The sequence below is a fragment of the Dysidea avara genome, chromosome 9 (assembly GCF_963678975.1).
Source record: "Dysidea avara chromosome 9, odDysAvar1.4, whole genome shotgun sequence".
Lineage (NCBI taxonomy): Eukaryota > Metazoa > Porifera > Demospongiae > Dictyoceratida > Dysideidae > Dysidea > Dysidea avara.
The window spans coordinates 12,758,188-12,778,537 of NC_089280.1; the positions used below are offsets into that span (position 1 = coordinate 12,758,188).

General features: G+C 38.0%; 1 protein-coding gene and 1 long non-coding RNA gene across 2 annotated transcripts; both read left to right on the forward strand.

Annotated features, from left to right (window-relative positions):
• The first annotated feature begins 7,082 nt into the window (after nt 1-7,082).
• On the forward strand, nt 7,083-7,441 carry LOC136266710 (uncharacterized). Its single transcript, XR_010706239.1, has 3 exons — nt 7,083-7,167; nt 7,211-7,323; nt 7,374-7,441. It is a non-coding gene; the product is annotated as an uncharacterized lncRNA (long non-coding RNA).
• A 3,410-nt stretch (nt 7,442-10,851) lies between these two features.
• Nucleotides 10,852-13,759, forward strand: LOC136267492 (uncharacterized). Its single transcript, XM_066062659.1, has 6 exons — nt 10,852-11,044; nt 11,181-11,248; nt 11,493-12,219; nt 12,765-13,093; nt 13,144-13,325; nt 13,369-13,759. Exons 1-6 carry the CDS (start codon nt 10,852-10,854, stop codon nt 13,757-13,759), a joined length of 1,890 nt encoding a protein of 629 aa, XP_065918731.1.
• The last annotated feature ends 6,591 nt before the right edge of the window (nt 13,760-20,350 follow it).

Here is a 20,350-nt window from a genome sequence, read left to right on the forward strand (position 1 = left end):
AGCAATTTTTGCAAGTGTGCGAAAAGACGAAGAAGAAAAAATAAACGAAGAAAAATAAACGAAACTTTGGCAGCTCGTATCTCGGAAATGGCTGGAGCGATTTCCTTCAAATTTGGAATGTAGACTCCCTTGGCTGGCGGGCAACTGTGTAGCAAATTTGGTTCCAATCAGATAAGTGATCACCGAGATACAAAGGTGTGAAAATGACGTTTTCGTTCTTCCTGTCAATATACTCACGGTGTGGCGCGCCGGCTTCTTGGGCCGCACGACACACTACCGTGTGTCTTGATAATAGTGATATTGATGGGATCAGTGAGGTAGATAGTACTTTGTACATGTCATAGATTATAGAAGTTCAGCTTACGTACACCTTCTGTGATCTATGTACAAGTGTTGTTTGAGTTGATCTACATTGTTCCACACAAATATCCTAGCTTAGCATGTAAACTGACATGGTCAGTCCCAAGGTGCATATCCTTTATACACAGGTTTCACTGTATACCAAGTATCCCTTCTTTGTTAGCTGTCAGTACTTCCAAAAGCAATATATTCTTGATGTCATTTGTCTTAAAGTTTGCATGTACATATACGTGTTATATACTTGTCCACTCAACTGTACTTGTTGCACTAGATTTGAAGTGCTAATGTAAAACGTATAACAATTTTTTAAATCACTTTCAGTTTAGGATGCCTACTCAACCATGACACAAACATTTACCAATTAATACATACGTGAAGCTGGATAGTAGCCAGTTAATAGCTTTTTGTCATGATACAAGCTTTGAAATATACCCTGGTGAATTGCGTGCTTGCTGTAATGGAAACTTTTAATGTTTCTTTTATTTGATATTAATAATCCATGCAAAACCATATCATTTGATTTTCTCCATTTATATTAATTAGTCCCCAATATTGGATTTAATGATGGTTTTTTTACACATATCATTCAGTAATAAAAATAGCCTAGTTATCAGTTGGGTGTCACACCAGGGAAATCCTAAGGTGTGCATACATCATATTAGCTATTTATAATTGTGTTGGGAAAATCCTAATCAGAAGTTCAGAACACTTACTAAATTAGAATAATTTCATGATCAAACAAACATTGACATGTGTCTCAAAACATATACTTGTTAGGAAATAGCTGAACAATAAAGGGAAATTTTATGTTGTCTGGTCAAAGTGGTCATAGAGGTGGTTTTGTATCACACACACATAACTGGTATCACAATATAGATGTATTATTTTAGAATAAAAAAACATCCAAATCAATGCTTGAACAAAGTAAGCACAACACGTACAATGTGATGTACCAATATTCACAGAGTCAAGGAAGGCTACCCTAGGCTCCATTGGAACAGATACTAGGAAGACTTCAGTTCCGTAGCACAGGTAGAGGATGGAACAACACACATCCTCACACATTCTTGTATCCAATCACACATATCCATTATTATAATCAGTTGAGTATGAATAGGAAGTATTTAATATAATTTAAAGTATGCTTGACTTGTAGCTTTTATACGTAACTATTTAGTATTTCACACTAGTTTGAAGGTGACGCACACTTGTAGTTAGTTAGTTCATTGTCCTACAGATTCCTGTAGCTACGTATTGAGATGATACAGACTAGTACTGGGATAATGTATTAGTTGTGTGGCAAGTCAGTATTGGGGGACAAGCCACAATTAAGGTAGTGATGTGCCTGTTGATGACTCTCAGACTCCCAGTGTGTTTCTGACCCAGGATGAAGGTTTGTTGTGTAGTGTGTGTCTGTGTCATGGTTGTGTATAAGGCATCCAAATGCCTTTTGCGGCAAGTGTATGGTGTGTGTAATGTGTTTGTTGCATGCATACTATGCATACATTTCCATACAGTGTGTGGTGTTTGTGTGAGAGAGTATATGCACACACATGGTTAGGCTTGCATAGGTCAGCTCACTGTGAACTAACTAATTAATGATTATATCAGTTAATGGGATATGGTGAAACTATACACACAATACCCACACACTAATATTCATCTTCAAGGGCGTAGGCAGGGGGGCCCCCTTTCAGAGGCAGAATTTTTTTAAAATCACAAAAATTAAAAATCACACCAAATCTTACAGCTCTAAAGCTCTCCGGTAGCTACTTGCCCAGTGGCGCTCCTCTGTACTACTCTTGAGGGTCACATCACATTAATACTGAACCATTGCACAGATATCTATTGAATCACGTGATTAATTGCGCACGTGATGCATGGTTGAAATGGCGCGAGTGAAATGGCGCGAGTGAAATGGCGAAGGACTGTTCAATAGTAGGTTGAGACATATTACAAGGCAGCAGCTGCTAAACTTGAGTGGTCGTGTTATAGATGTGTCAGGTTAGCACAAACAGTGAATTGTTGATGTATATTTACTTGATGAATGGTTTACATGTTGTGGGCACGTGATGTCTCGAACATATTGGAGTACAAGCCAAGTCTGAAGTTATTGACCATTATGCACCTATCAATGTAATGCCCGACTACCACTAATACGGGCTGAGGGTGGGGGAATTGATTGCTAAATTTCCCCAACATAGTGGGGATTTGTCTTCACTAAAGAAATTCACTCAGACAGCAAAGGTGTGTGCTTTCAGTTTGGAAGGAGTGTCTCGGGTGCTAGTTATTACTTTAATATTAGAATCCACTCGAACTAACTCATCACTAGACTAACGCCACACAACCGCACAAATCCCCTCCTATTATTATTATTATTATTAGTATTACTGTACAGGAATCAATGACAGATTATAATGTACAGGTGTTATGCATATAAGTATCTAAGTTAATACAAAAATGATTAAGTGTGAGAGAATCAACTACAGGTGGGGGTAAACTATTCCATAATTTAATTACAGAAGGAAAATTTATAAGAGTCACTTTTTGTGCCCCTGATCTTATCATATAGTATCCTCCTCGAAGTAAACATTGTTCCTAGCCCCAGTTTTCCTGATGGTTGTAGGTCGAGACTTGGTCGGGGTTTGCGTCGCTAGTACTTCCCCAGTAGGTGGGGAATTGTAATTTTCAGTGATGCAAATCCCCACCTCAGCCCGTATTAGTGGTAGTCGGGGTTACATTGATAGGCACATTAACAGGAGGACCGGCCAAGAAAAGTGTATAGCTGGAAGAAGTATTGTCAACTAAGGGACTCGAGTGTGGAGGGCTTCCGTGTGCTAGGAAATTGAAGTTGGCTGTCAGTATGCTGTCTGGAAGTGAAGATTAGTTGCTTTTACAATAGGTTTATAGTTTCTATAAGCTGCATAAACAGCAGTGTGTAGGTTTTAGCTAGTTAGATGCACAAACAGCAACTTTTAATGTTACTGCCTAAGGACACATTTTGTGTATGCATCACTTTCGTCCAAACATGGTCTAGGGAAGCACCCAGGCCTTCCCCTTAAGACATTCCACTTTCATTCCGAACCCCCTTCAAAAAAATCCTGGCTATGCCCCTGATCTTATCATTTACACACATGAAAGGCTTTTAGTAGACTAATAATCAGGATGTGTTAGTGTATGGAAAGGATGAACTAACTCAACTTGTAATCTTATAAATTTAATTATCTCAAGATTCAACCTGAAGTAATTTGTTCACATTATATTATTGTTAGTAAATGAAGTAATGTATTACATTAAGGTATGTAAGTGTGTGTATGGGATGTTATTAAGGTGTGGGGAATACCCTCTATTGAAAGTATGTTAGTTAATGTATACACTTACAGGATGTGGCTTAAACCAGTGAGTGGGTAATATACAGTGTTTGTAGGTGGTATTTTGCGATTATGTGACATGTCAGTCAGCATATTATTATTTTGTGACTTTCTCTCCAATGCATTTAAAGATATAACCACACATGTACACTAAAGTTGGAATTAACCTTACCCTTATATGTGGATCTATTGCATAATTGTGACTGGATTTTGGAAAAACGATCCAAATCGCACATTAGAAGTTCCGAGATAAACGGTTTTAAAGAATTGAAGCCAGCATAACTCTCCAAGGATAGCAAGCACGCGTATGAAATTTACACAAAAGATGCATCAATCTGTTACCTTTCAAGCCACTTCCAGCACTTGTAGCTGCTTGTACAGTTTCCCGCCAAATAAGATAGAAAATCTGAGCAGTTGGACGAGCGAAGTAGTATCACGGGTACTCACAAAGGGGTGGGGGGTGGAGGCTGGGGGGTGGAGGCTGGGGGGTGGCGGGGAGGGCAAGAGATAGACCTCAAAATGGAGGCAGACCACGATTGGAGTCCAGACACGAGATTACAGGGCTGTGCTGGCTCCTTAGTGGCTGATATGTAGCAAAATCTACAGGGAACCCATCTGGCCAACATTATAAGGCTGTCCACCAGTAAACCACTGATTCTTGCCAAGCCAGGTCCTTCACAAGGCCTGAAACCGCCATTTGAGCACTCCACACCACCCAGAAAAGACGTCTGTTAAAACCAGCCTCGTGTAGTTTGAGTAGTGCTGAGGGTCAAAACTTGTAGTACGATAGTGTAGCTATCCACTGGTGGTGTTAGTTTGATTTTGCGATTTGGTTCGGTTCTGTAAAATCTGGTCACAATTATAGTGTTTACACGTGAATGGTGTGGACCCTGTTAAAGTGGACACTCAAACTAAGAATGCTTATAATCCTGACACTGATGTATGTAGTTAATGTCCCAATGTACCTACATACTGTAGCCCTTTAAGACATTAACTAACCTGGAATAGGATACCTTAACTTGGAGGGTGTGCACAAATTGTTGTTTATTAACGAGATAAAATTGAAGTGATTTTGTATTGTTTAGAATCTTACAGTGTATGCTATTTGCTATGTAGGACAGTGTATCCTGCTCATCTAATTGAAAATTGGCTTGAAACCATTGAAGTTTAGACCTCTGTGATGTGGTGTCTGAGACTATAAGAGTTTGGTTCAAAGTCTGCCAGAGTACTGTTAGACCCTGTGTAGATTTTAGTTAAACTCTTAACGGATAGTAGTGGTAATTAAACAAGCCCATTACACCACCCTCTAAAATTTAGACATGTATTTGATATCCACACCTTGTCAGTAGTAGCACCCAGCAACATCAGTATTAGTACCGAAATGAGTGTAAGGAGAATTGATACTGTGGTATTGAATTGGTAATGCCCATGACCTCTAATTGTATTCAAATTGCTTATCATACAGTACGATAGTACTGTATAGTAGGGACAGGCGTGGCCCACAAGAAGACATCACCCAAAAACTAGCTTCAATTTTCCTTGATGGCAATGAGGCAGTATTGGTTAGGTAAACTAAGCCCAAACAAGCTTTCAGATCAACCCAAAACGCTTTCAACAAGTTGCTACGGAATTTCAAAGAAAATATATTGAACTTGAATGGAATTTTCTACTGATTGACTGCCTAACTGACTGATGCCTTCAGACAAGCATAACTTGATAATGGCTAAAGCTACGGGCTTGATTTGTTTACTGTTCGACATTGCTTCATCCTGATAAGTGCCTTTTGGCATACCACAGTGCATACAATACATTCTTCATGGACTTACCAGTGTCCTCCTTTGTGTCCCATTCATCTTTGCTGACAGTGAAAGGTGTTCATTTGGCAGTAGCATGTGATGGCTTCTCTTTGTAATGATGCGGTATGGGTGGGTTCATTAGTCATAATAACTTCATTTTACAAAAAAGTTAACAAACAAGTACACAAAAAATTTGTAATTTTCAACTAGAGTAGGGACCATAGCACATCGATAAATAGTACTAAAACAAGCAGAATCGTGCATGATATTAAATCACAGTAAAACTATAAGAAATATTATATCCCTACTGTGCTCAAGATACCACAAGGAAGAGAACAGTAGGGATATAACACTTCTTATTGTTTTACTGTGATTTAATATTGTGCACGAATTATTGAATGTGATTCACTCAATGAATTTTCTGATTACTTACATTTTCGCTGACAACCAAGATATTATTTTATGTATATTTTTGTAATTATGTATACTTGTACCTATTAGTTATTGTTTACTGGAGCTGTGATGTTTCAGCTCCCTTGGATACTATCAGCAACAAGCTGCCTGTCCCGGTCACAAATTAATCAACAACTACAACTTATTTCAGTACTTTTTATCGATGTGCTATGGTCCCTACTCTAGTTGAAAATTCCAATTTTTTGTGTACTTGTCAAGGTTATATGAATTCAGGCATAAGGTAGATGTGGCATGATAACTGTGTTATAATAATTATGTGACTTTCTTGTACACATTTGAACAAAGCTTTTTACTAACATGTGTTTTAGTGCAAAAATTTTTATTGTATGTATGTGATTAAATGTGGACATTGTTTGAAATCACCTTATGTAGAATCTGCTTATTGTACCAACTACGTACCTGTAAATACTGACAAGATCGTGTAAGTGATTAGCCTTTTACACTACCTTAACCAGTTAGGTGTTTATTTATTGTCCACACCTTGCCAGCAGCAGCACCCAGTAATACCAGTTTTGGTGTTGAAAACAAACAAGTAAAGTAACTAAGTAATTGGAATATGCCACAAAAATCTAATAATCTTATTACCCATGGCCCTCAAAGCATTGAGTGTACAGTAATTAATTTTTGTATGCACACAAACTTAATTGTGTAGTTCTTATAACTTGTATTGCATGTTCACTGGCACCTAAGACTTACGCATGCATTTTAAATGCATTTCTTGTTTAGTTGCGTACATGTCTGAATTAATATTGAGTATTACTACTAAACTCTACAATACTAAGTGTGTGATATTGTATATTGTTTGATCCACAGAAAATGACTTGTCTACTACACACAGTGTAATGAATGAACACCTTGTCATCTCTGATGAGATGTTCTATGATGTTAAGAAGAGGTAAACATCATATACATGTATCAGTGATATGATCCCTTCATAGTATAAGGAAATGTTACCTGGAACACTTGGAGTCATGGAAAGTGTCACTAGTCAAGATGGAATTAAGTAGCAAGGTCAGTGTGGATGCTACAGATATAGTCATTCACTTTCTGTACATTATTCTATTATTACATACAGACAGGAGGAGAATATACTTCTGAGCTAGACTTGAGGTTACACCTTCATAGACTGACCAGGATTACTCAAGACATTCACAATGTTCGAGCCAGTAAGTTATAATAACTAGTTACTGGTGTACACATTGTATACAGGTGAGCTAATAGCTCATCGGGAGAGACTCAGTCGTCACATACAGGTGACTAATGCTAAGGTGGCCAACCACAAGGCTAGTATCAGTACCTTGAATGACCAGCTACAAGCTAAGGTAGGGAACAATGGCTAATATGTTTGTTAAAGTTAGATACTGGTTTATAGTATGAGCAACTCTTAGTGAACATGAACATGACAGAAGAAAGATTACTGGCTTCAACTTAGTTATCAGAGTAAGTCTTCACCTTAATATTTTCATGACATCCTTTACATGGGCGTAGGAACAGGGGGGGCCACAGGGGCCAGGGCCCCCCTAGTCTGTGGCCATGGATAGATAGAACAGGCCAGGGCCCCTCCAGTTTGCAGCAGGAATCATTTTTACAGTAATGCACCATGTGACACGTAATAATTATAGATCATTGGCCTACTTGGACGCTGATAAGTTATGTTCCTTCCTCACCGAGTGAAATGTTGGCTAGTTTATTTGAAATAATATTAGAGGCGCTTAAAATGCTGTGATAATTAGCTTCACCTCACGTGTGATTCGTGTTAGAAAATAATTAAAGAACTGTACAGCTGCAGAAAGTTAACTTATATCTCAGTCTCACTGCCAGAAAACTATGTCAGAATTAATTTGTAGTCGTGGTAGACCTATTTCAAAGAGTCCAGTTGTTAGTGAAGGAGCTTCTAGCGGTTCCCAAGCAGTTCTAACAGAGGACTCAGGTAGTATTGTTCTAGCCCTGGCTCTAGCCCTAATAACGAACCTGTGATGGAGAAAGCTGAATCAGAGCAGTCCTACTTCCCCCTACAACTACGGATCTGCTAACTAACACAGAATGTAGCTAATAGCTACTCAGGGGGAAGATGTTAATTCATTAATTCATCCATACAAGTAATTTATAACTAGCTATCCTATCAATGTGTATTTCTGGGGGATATTTTTAACAACATGAAATTAGTTCAAGTAACAGCCCCTTAAAGGCCTTATTAATTGTGTTTTGTGATGTCATCAGTTCATCACATCATTAACATGGTATACAAGGTTGCTATAAGATTATTTATCTAGCATAACTGTGATTACGATTATTGGCTAAAATTGCCTCCAGATTCAACCTCATAGCTCCTATTTTTCAAAATTTTCCTGGGGAGGCATGCCCCCAGACTCCCCTAGAAGGAGAGCATGCTCTGAGTGCACTTTGCTTACTGTGCATTTACCCACAAGTAGCTACACCCTCCTCCACCACTGCTTTAGTTACCAGTAGTGCCCCCCCTATAGTTTTTTGCTTTGCTACGCCCCTGCTCTACATACCTTGGTCCACAAAAATACACTACACACTCCCACACCACCACTACTATATAGAGAGTGGGCAGTATACATACCATACTAACAGTGGGCTGATCGTATTATATTATGTGTCTGTGGTCCAGGTTGAACAAGCTTAATGTGGAGCAGGATATGAAGACCACCATTGATCAGGAAAACAATTGTTGTGTTATAGAGGAAGGGGTAGGCTTGCATGGGATTAGTAGTACAAGTAGGCTGGCAATTGGATTAATCCATTAAGTGATAGACAAACATTTGGTCATGAACAGGAGAGAGATACTGTAATAATAATTATTACAAAGTAATTAGCTACTGTACATGACTGTTTCATGTAAGGGAGACAATTAATCTTATATTGTAAATCATGTCTTTTCCATACAGTACGTATCATAACTTTTAGGTAGGTATGTGCCAAGTCTTGTCACTTCATGTACTCACTGATCCTTATAATACACTCTGTGTATATATTGTCTAGGATAAGTAGTTGTGTTTAAGTGATATAATTCTTATTGTGTCTCTAAACTATACCACTTCACTTGAGAGTCATTACAAATTGGCCATCTTGTAGTCCTCTTAGTGTAGATGGGTACGCAGACTGGCTCACTCCCTGATACAAATGTTTAATGTTCTAATCTACTTGAGAAAAGTCAGGAAATCCCTTTGTGGAGTAACAAACACATGTTAGAAAATTTCCACAACAGAACATACATTTGTATAATTAACACATGTAAATGTTTTGTGTTGCATGAACCATTTGCTTCATACCCTACATCCATATCTGCCACATCGTCAGAATATCAGCTGGACTTGACTAAACAATATCTAGAGCTAAATTTCTGATGCTTTCACATGTAAGATGATAGTGTATTATGTACACGTTTAGCCAAGCCCTAAGTAATCAGCAAAAAGAGAAAAGTGAATTTTTCATCTCCAGAGAAATAGCATTTCAGCCAACCAGATGATTAGTGATGACAATGAAGGTGTCAAGAGCAGACCAGCATTGTTTGGCTCCATTACAAGTTCAGAAAATGATTGTTATAGACTATACCCTTATGGCTTCCACATATGGTGCACCAGACTACATTGTTGAAGCTCTTAAGGAAGCATTGGGGAAGCCATTAATCCACCAGTACACTTGGTCACAAGTAGAGCTGAAATAAATATCAAATTTAGTATTCGAATAGTTTGAATAGTAAAACAAGCGAATAATTCGAATAGTTTGAATGTGCTATATTGATTGAATTCATGTGATTTGATTTGTAATTACCTATTCCAAACCTTGTGGTAGCACTTCAAATGCATTAGAGTTAATGTTTTAAAGAAGGTTAATTAGAAATATTTGCATAAATACATTTAATTACTTGTAGAATTACTCAGAAATACTAAAATATTGCTAAAAGCTTAGTTGCTTTGTATTCGAATACCTGTTGAGGTATTCGAATACTAACAATACCGAGCGAATATCCGAGCGAATCGAATGTTTGTTTCAGCTCTAGTCACAAGTGGGTTAACTGGATCATGTGATCACTATTGTCGTCACAGTGTCATCCATGATTGGTTAAAGCTCTAGCCAATATATACAGTAAAGTGTATAATCGTGATATTGATGGGATAAGTGAGGTAGATAGTACTTTGTACATGTCATAGATTATACAGGGTTGGCTTATGTACACCCTCTGTAATCATGTTGTTTGAGTTCATCTAAATCATTCCACACAGATCATCACAACTATTGATGCTCTGTTCTACTCATTCCAGTCTTTTGTTCATCCAGGAGATGAGGTGGGTGTGGCTGGTAATGTAGGTGGGGCTCATTGTGGTATTATAGACTTTGAACTATATAGAGACAATAATCTGTAAGTGTGTAGACTAATGTTCATGAATAAAATTAGCTATTTTTAGTTTCTTGTACTTGATACTTATTTTAGTAACTTTTAATTTCCTTTGTAGTTCTAGAACATTCTCTTAGTGTGACTATGTAAATGTGTGCGAGATGTGTGCTGTTTGTAATACTTTCAGAGTGTGAATTATAATTTTATTGATGTGAACTTAGCTTTAGTAAATTAGCTAGCTACCGTATACGTAAAAATTTTCGAGGTGGATAATTTTTGTAGATCACCTTTCACCTACGAAAATTTTCCTCCGAATCCAGCAATTATGCATATAATTAGCTATTGTAATTGCCTAGCTACGAAACATTTCCTCCGAATCTTGCCATAATCACTCATCTACAAAAGTTTTCTACCTCAAAACTTTTTACATATACGGTACTACTAAGGTATCACATATTGGCGACGAGAATTTCTATATACTCACGCTATGGCTACTCATTTTGGGAAACTGCAGGAATTTCGACCTGAATCAGACTCTATCAAGTCGTACTTGCAAAGAGTAACCTTATACTTTGAAGCCAATGAGACTGATGCTAAGAAGCAAGTTGCAGTGTTACTTAGTTCAATTGGTGCTCCTATTTACACTCTCCTAAGTGACCTACTTGCTCCAGCTACACCAGGTGAAAAATCACCTGAAGCTATTTCAATAGCTCTACTCAATCATTTTGAACCGAAACGCTCCATAATAATTTCATTTCCATAAACGTGATCAGACAGCTACTGAGTCATATGAGTCAATTGCACAGTTTGATGCAGCCTTGAGGAAGCTTGCTACTCATTGTGAATTCAAAGGCATTCTGGAAGAAACCTTACATGATCGTTTTGTATGTGGGCTCCATCATTAAGCCATACAACGTCGTCTATTAATTAGCACAGACTACCTTGACCTATCCTAACGCCTTAGAAATCGCGAGGGGGATGGAGTCAGCTGATAACGACTCTAAATCATTTAAGAAGGCTGACACAATCAATGCAATAAGACGCCCAGCAAACTCTAACTGTCAATCTGAAAGCTGCTACCGTTGTGGACTTTCAAATCACAATGCTGCAAACTGCAAATTTAAATAGGCTCAATGTCACAACTGTGGCAAGACTGGACATATCGCCCCCGCCTGTCGCTTTAAGGTTTCACATACCAAAGTCCCTAAAACTAAATCAACTGGGCAAACAAAAACTCACATCAAAAGCAAAAAGACTCACCATTTACAAGATGACACACAACCACCTGCTGATGAAAATGCTAATAGCAGTGAGGATGAATTTGGGCTCCATAGAGTGGACACTCGTTCTGCTGACCCCATTATTGTTTCATTATCTTTAAATGGACAGAAACTTTACATGGAGGTTGATAGAGGGGCAGCCTTCTCTGTCATATCAGAAGCCACAAAACAAGCTTTGTTTAGAAACAAAATTCTACACTCATCTAACCTGGTACTCAAAACATACACAGATGAATGCATGAAGGTAGAGGGCACACTCAATGTGACAGTGAAGTATGGCAACCAAACAAAGAAACTGATGCTAGTGGTTGTAAAAGGGAATGGACCAAGTCTCCTAGGCAGAAATTGGCTGAAACACATCCAACTTGACTGGCACAACATTTTCACCATAAGAACAGTTAAACTGAAGCCACTTAACTCACTTTTACAACATCATGAGACACTGTTTTCAAAAGAGCTTGGAAAGATTCAGCCATTCACAGCTTCACTTCACATAAAGCCATATGCTACTCCAAACCACGACCAGTTCTCTTTGCAATCAAAGATGCCATCAGCCAAGAACTTGATCAGCTATAGTGCACCAAGGCATGAACTTCCAAAAATATCCAACCTGCTCGCCCACTCATTTTTTAAGTAGTTGGGTATGTTCTACCAGTGTTTTTATACTTTTATGTTATGTCATACTCATTAGTATACTATGTCATACTCATTAGTATACTATGTCATACTCATTAGTATACTATGTCATACTCATTAGTATACTATGTCATACTACTTTATATTGTTTATTCTTGTCTGAATTGCTGCAGCATGCATGTTTATAAACAGTAATATTTGATAAATTTCATTGCCGAAGCCATAAATTGACTACACAGTTATAAAACAAAATCTAAATAGAAAATTTAGAATTTGTTCTACACAAGTTTTAGTCTAGCCAATCTTCTTCAAGAAAACAATGAGTTTTCATAAAAATTTATAAGCATGTGAAACAAGTTTCATTTTTCAAAAACCTATGAAAACTGGAAAAATGGGTATAACTTCTACCCCAATTTTCCAATTGCCTTAGCAGCTGATGCCTCTGCGTATGGAGTGGGTGCAGTTATTTCTCATATTTTCTCAGATGGTTCCGAGCGTCCAATAGCTTTTGCTTCCCGTACATTAACAAGTGCAGAAACGAACTATGCACAGCTAGAAAAGGAAGCTCTGGCACTGATCTTTGGTGTTAAAAAGTTTCACCGTTACCTCTATGGCCACAATTTCACTCTTATAACTGGCCACAAACCATTAGTCACAATCATGGGACCAAAGAAGGGAATACCCTCTCTAGCAGCTGCACATTTACAAAGATGGGCAGTTTTACTGTCAGCGTATGACTACACCATCGTCCACTACAAACCTACCAAGGTACCAGGGAACTTCAACCCTACAAACACCATGAGAATGAACTTGGTGTTGAGAATGGCTGTGTGATATGGGGTATGCGTGTGATTGTGCCACAGACACTTTATTTACAAGTACTGAAATCTCTTCATGCTAATCACCCTGGAATTGCAAGAATGAAGGCAATAGCACGAAGCTACTTTTGGTGGATTGGACTAGACAAAGCAATTGAAGAATTGGGCAAATCTTGCCAAGCTAACCAAGCCAATCTGGCTGCAGCACCTCTACACCCTTGGATATGGTCTGACACCCCATAGAAATGTATTCATGTTGACTTTGCGCAGGGCCATACTTGGGTCACATGTTTTTCATGCACACTCAAAGTGGCCAGAAGTAGAAGTGATGTCAACTACTACCTCTGTAAAGACAATTGAAGTCCTAAGGTCACTGTTTGCTCATCATGGATTGCCAGAACAATTAGTATCGGACAATGGTCCTCAATTCACATCTGCAGAATTCACACAATTTCTAGAAGGCAATCGTATTAAACACATTCTCAGTGCTCCTTATCATCCAGCCTCAAATGGCCTTGCCGAATGCTTTGTACAAACACTGAAACGTACTCTGAAGGCTAGTTCCAATGATGGCAAATCAATTCACTACTGTTTAGCAGAATTCTTGTTTGAGTATCATGCAACTCCTCATGTGCCACCACTAAGATGTTGCTCCTTGTGAACTGTTCTTCAAACAAAAACTGAGAACACGTTTTGACTTAATGATGCCAAACACAAACCAACCAGTGACATCTAAACAAGCAGATCAAAAGCAACATCATGACAAACATTCCAGATCACAACCTATGTTTCCAGGCACTACTGTATTTGTCAGAGAATACAATGGACCACACAAGTGGATTACCTGGCATGATTCTACAGAAACTGGGTCTAGTGACTTTTAATGTTGCAATTAATAATGGCAGAACTGTCAAATGTCACATAGACCAACTATGTCATAGGATAGTCACTCCAAAGGCTATAGCCACACCTGCTACCACCTCATCTGACACTATTGACATTGACACTTATCCTTATTCACCACCAGAGGATACCACTGTCTCTGAAACTACCACTGAACAACATACCACTAATCCAGCTACAACAGAACCTCCTGAAATTAAAGACATTATCTGTTACAACAACATCATCGACCTCCACTCTTGACAGAGGGAGATGTGGTATTGTAGACTTTGAACTATATAGAGACAATAATCTGTAAGTATGTAGACTAATGTTCATGAATAAAATTAGCTATTTTTAGTTTCTTGTACTTGATACTTATTTTAGTAACTTTTAATTTCCTTTGTAGTTCTAGAACATTCTCTTAGTGTGACTATAAATGTGTGCTGTTTGTAATACTTTCTGAACTTGGCTTTAGTCAATTAGCTACTACTAAGATATCACACTCATCATGCAGGTGGACCTGAGGTGGTATATAGAACCATTCTTTGCTGTTATTCTCCAATGACCAAGTTGGCATGTATCATGAATTGTGAAAGCAGACGGATATTCTCTGTTGAAATTATGTGACCAAATTTTGATCCATACACACACAATACACAGAGCACGAATGCATCTTGTTACCATAGTGGCAAGCAAGTTCTCCTAGTCCAAACTTGAACTGCTCTATTTTACGTCTTCCCCAGCAGGTTTTGATGTCTGTAATAAAACGTTCTAAATTGGTTTTTATTGTGGTTTCAACGGAACAATTATGCTGCATTCCGATGACATGTTTCTAGGTTGCAGTTGCCATATTAGGAATTAGAAGAGAGATAAACGACTTAAATAATGTCACAGTGTGAAGATCAGTCCAGGAAGGAATCGTCCAGTCAGTCGACTAGTGAACGAGAAGTGTTTACCCGTTACTATGCTAAGTTGTGTGAACTGTTACCAGTGACAGTTGAAGAGTTGTTACCTCATCTCGTGACCAGTAATGTCATTAGTTTTGAACAGGAAGAAGTAATATTAACACACTCGACTTCGTCGTCCAAAGCTCGAGCTGTTTTACTACACATTCGTAAGGCATTGTTTGCAGGGATTCCTCGTCCATTTCATGAGTTCCTAACCAATATGCAGTCATCACGGCACGTAGAGTGTGCTGAATTAGCTAGACAGATTTGTTCTGAACTGAAAATCATGACCGGTGAGTGGCAATGACTCGTGTTAAACACAACCTGATTAAACATCATGCTAGTGTATTGCAGCAGTGTGGTCAGATAAGGCCACTCCAAATAAATTTCCTGTTTCTCGACCAACGCCCGCATCTGGTTTATCTACTGTCAGCTCTAAATATTCCATTATACCGTATTCTTCCATTATTTTCCGGTTATTCTTGCATACTGACAGGCTTAGCAAAAGCAGTGTCAGCTCATGTGTTAGTAGTGCTATCAAACTTTACGTTTGTGTTATTTTTGCAACTTGAAAAGGAAGGTCCTTGTTTTTGTGCAGCTTTTATAGCTGTACCAGGCAAATAATGGCTTGATAAGTTGCCAATCTCATAATGAAATAATGGAAATGGATCGCTCACCTGCATGCAAATATGCCTGAGGCCAGGACGGGAAACAGGAAATTTGTTTGGAGTGGCCTAATATTGTTGATGAACTCGTTTGGGAGGTGGTGAGAGACATTATATGCTTTGCATCTTTAGTGTTTGCAGCTACTCAAGGGGTGTCACTCCAATAGGCACTGTACCATGATCTGCGACCGTTGTCAAAGCTGGTCAAGATTGATTTTTGGTTTTGACCATTGACTTTTGTCAGAAATCAGTCTAGACTGGTGACCTGGTTCCATTTATTTTTGCTATATTTTCATGCACTACTTAGTCCTGCAACTTTGGCTGTGCTGGGGAAACAGCTTGATCATTGTCCATTGTGAAAAATCGTGACCAGAACAATTGTGCAAGCATAAATTACAGTATAAAGCATTGAATACAATGGGTGAAATAATTGCATATTATTTTTAAAAATTCATAAATTTTTAAAATGATTTGTTCGTAGTGAAGAAAGAGACTAACAACAACTGGATATCATCTTATTTGCCTACTCAAGAGGAGTTAGAAAATCTTTTGTTTCATTGTATGTCATTCCGCTCACAACAGTTTTAGTAAGTGTCTGTAATTTATTTTCCGTATACTTGCTGTACAAATCGATTTTTCTGCTTTTGCTACTAGGGCTGTAACTCACAAAGTTATTGGCATATGAGGCTGACACTTTGCCAGAGCGTACACTTGGTTAAGTAGATTATAAAAATTAATAAACAGTGATTTGAAAAATGCATGATTGTGTCAGGTTTTCACAGATCAGGTCACAATTTGACCTTGGTCGCAGATTGTAGTACAGAGTAATACCCCCTTGGCATAGGTCCTAATGCTACTACTGTGTGTAGGAAACTTGCCTCCATGTTGGCTGATAAGTAGAGTATTAAACTAGTGTTGGTCCCTGCCCTACGTATAGAACTGTACATGTCTCCACATTAAATGTTTTAATGCCAGAAACAGAGATCAAGCACTATGTAGCATGCATGGTACAGTATATATTACTTTTTAAAATGTGAGGTTCCTGCAAGTTTACTGAAGTTAATGACCAAAGTTGTTTGTCTGTGGTTTTGACAGGAATGTAGCTTAATTATTCAGTGAGTCTTTTCTACCAGTGTCTTCTACGTGTAGGTTAGTGACCTAGCATGAGGATCTTTGTGAGGTGTGGTCTCTAACTGACTTAGAAAATGTATGCATTTTATATGGGTATATAGTGTAGTCATTTGGGTTATATTTTGTTCTGAAATCATCACACACTGTTAAAAAATTGCGGAAGACTAAACGTGCTTTTGTCGAAGTGCTGAAAAAATCGAAGCTCGCACTGCTTCCTTTCACAAGTTCACAAGCCTTAGACTCACAGCTGGGAAACGACAGTGATTTTTTGGGAAACGTAGTGATCGATAAGGTCAACCCTGGTTAGTAGTAGCCAGTGCACACAGCAGTGTAAAGAACACGTGTGTCAAAAAGAAAGCAGCTTGTTTGGATTTATACGATGGGAGTGTCACAAGTTGTGCCTTCAGTGGCACCACAGTAGTACGAAGAACAGCCGGCACAATTTTGAATACGGACCCCACCCACATTGTATGTAGCGCAAAGTAACATTTCTACAAGGAAGCTTACCCATTTAGGTATTTAGTAAAATCCATCCATTGTTCAATAGATGACGAAAACAGCCTTAAAACACTCTAGAAACAGATGGGCACTAAACAGAATTTTCCGTTACATTTCTGGACTTCTCCATTCATCATAACAAACGTACATACAACATTAGATTCCACAATCGAATTGTAATAGGCAAGGTGACTGGTCACCCATTGCAGGCTATCAGCCTGAATATGTGTGTAGGGAGCATTGCAAATCAATGATCGAAAGTGAGATTTGTGATGCTTGAGGTATTTCTGCTAGCAGATCTCTTAACCATTTTAAGAACCTGCCAGCAGGTCTCTTAGTAGATTTTAAAGACCTCATTATCCTCCAAAGATCAAAGCATACTAAGCACAAGTATAAGAAAAAATTGGGAATTTTAAATTAGAGTATAGGGACAGTGTATAGTGCTGCAATAAAAAGTACTGAAACAAGCTGTATTGGAGTAGTACGTAATGTCTAAATATTGTAAAACAATAGGAAGTGAATATCCCCACTGTGCATTGAATGTAGCACAGTAGGGATATTCACTTCTTATTGTTTTACAGTATTTGGACATTACGTACTACTCAGATCCAGCTTGTTTCAGTACTTTTTATTGCAGCACTATACACCGTCCCTACTCTAATTTAAAATTCCTATTTTTTTCTTATACTTGTTTGTAAAGTTTTTTTTTTTTTGCAAGCTCATAACTGCTAAATAGCCACACAAAACCAGTCACAATATTTTTAAAGAATTACAGCACTATTATACTGGATTATTACTCATACAATAACAACTGATCAGTGGACGTGGCTCTACATAAGCCTGCAGACTGTGGATTCGTGCATACCTACAGACTGACGAATGGGTATGGCTGCCATATGTCTACAGACACTAATTTACATAAGTGGGCATGGCCCACGACAGAAGCAGGGCTACGCTATGACATGTTACTACACATCCACATCATTATACTAATTAATTTAGTACGTGATCCAATCCGGGCGACCCAGATAATCTGTAAAGTGATATACCTGAATGACCCGACTTGGTTTTAACATTGCTAAATAACTTACACGTTGCTAGTTCGCCGCGAGTTGCTTTCACTGATCGATATCAACTACCAACTTTGATAACCAATGAGCCACGTGTGTTCAAATAGTTTGGTGCAATGACCACATGCATTCGAATAGTTTGATGCAATATACACTGGTAGATGGAAGCCCTACTTTAGCCTATTAGCACTCAATGGTAGAACCTTGACTGATGGCCATGGTAAAGTAGCATAAAAGGTAATTATGACAATAGCGCAAGCATTGTATGTTTATCAATTAAGCAAACTAGAAATGTTTCTGTGAAAGAATTAAGGCTGTAGCTGTAGCCAGTTTTCTGCTATGTTTGACTGAAGGCATTAAGCAGGCAGACCGGCATTAGAAAATTCCGTTGAATAAGTTTTAAAAAAAATTCTGTTGTAACTTGACAGAAACGTTTCAGATCGATCTGAAGACACTTTTTGGGCTTGATTTTACCCAACCAATACTGTCATATTGTTGTGAGGAAAATTTTTTTGTAAGTGCCTCTATAATTTATTTTCCCTATATTTGCTGTGCAAATCGATTTTTCTGTTGTTGCTATTTTTTTCCAAAAGTTATTGGCATATGAAGCTAAAGCTGGGTTATATTATATCACTGGCCATGCTCACACCTTTGATGTCCCTACTATACAGTACTATTGTACTGTATGATACCATTTTCTAAGTGCTGTAAAGAACAAACAAAAGCATTGGTGTATCTGCTTTACATGTAGGACAACTAATGTGACATAATAGTATATTGGGAACCAAGCATAAATATTAGTGTCCTATATTGCTGTGTTGATAGTGCTTTAAAGTACATGATCCTTATGCCATCTTTTAACTACGTATAATAAAATAATGAACATGCAAGGTTAGGTAAAACTACGGCACAGTTTCAGTTCTTCATGACGTTTACCTCATTGTCAACAAAGAGAAATGAACTTGTGCATCATTTAAAGCCAACACAATTACAGTTTGCAATTATAGTTACTGCATGGTAAACAAAGGTTCAGGACTTGCCCTATGCTATGCACTTTTAATGTTGTAGTGACACATACTATAGCTATACCTCTTGCCACACAAAACCCCATGTAGGTGTTTAAGCATCATCATTAATTCCAAATGTCCTATAATTTTTATGACCTTAAGGTATGCATGATCCTTTAAGCAGATCTTGGTCTAGATGTAAGCAGGATTAGTGAAATAGTTGTGCCAGGTCAAGCAATTGCACATACAATTCCTCAGTGTAAACTTCGGTATCTGCATGGTGCCAGTAATATCATTTTTCAGTACCTGCCCAATCATGCAAGTTGCTTATTTTCTACAGCATTGATGAGGTAAATCTGATCAAAGTGTCATACAAATTAAGTGTGAATGAAGGCTTAATTTACTTACACACTGGACAAACAAACAGATGGACAAATATGTTGGTAATTCGCCTGCCCTACCAGAAAAGTGCTATAAGACTCCCTATGATGTAAGGCAGTCTATGTGCCAGTGCTGAAAAACTGTGAGCATAAGGGTTCACGGATAAAAAAATTGCACGGAACAATTGCATTCACAGCCATAACTTCCGTTTTCATTATTTTACATTGTTAGAAATTGGTTTAAAATATTCACCATGAATTAGCAAATCAACCAAGATATAGTTTTAGCTCTGTATCACTTTTGCATATGGGTATGAAGGTGGTTCTATTGAAGAAATGACAACAATTTTGTTTACGTTTACCACATCGTAAACAAACACATGTGACATGCAAGCCATTGGGGCTATAGAAATGACATAAAGATTTTCGAATTCTCCATAAGTAGGCAAATAAAATGGTATAGTTTCATTGATTTGAGTCTTCCTTCTTGTGTGTATTTTTCTTTGTACATGCGTAATTTTTTTTAGATTTTGTTTTTTCTCAAAATATATGCTTGTACAAACAAGTCGAGTTTTTGCCGAGACGGTCACATGTATACGCACTAGTGTAAAAATAGTTTTCAAAAATTAACATGGGAATAGAGATTGCTGAAAAAAGTTAAGAAACAAG

Coding starts and splice junctions, on each gene's coding strand:
- LOC136267492 (XM_066062659.1), top strand. CDS start 10,852: ATGGCTACTCATTTTGGGAAACTGCAGGAATTTCGACCTGAATCAGAC. Junction 12,220..12,764: donor CAAGAACTTGATCAGCTATA/GTGCACCAAGGC, acceptor ATATTTTCTCAG/ATGGTTCCGAGCGTCCAATA. Junction 13,326..13,368: donor CCTCTACACCCTTGGATATG/GTCTGACACCCC, acceptor GACTTTGCGCAG/GGCCATACTTGGGTCACATG.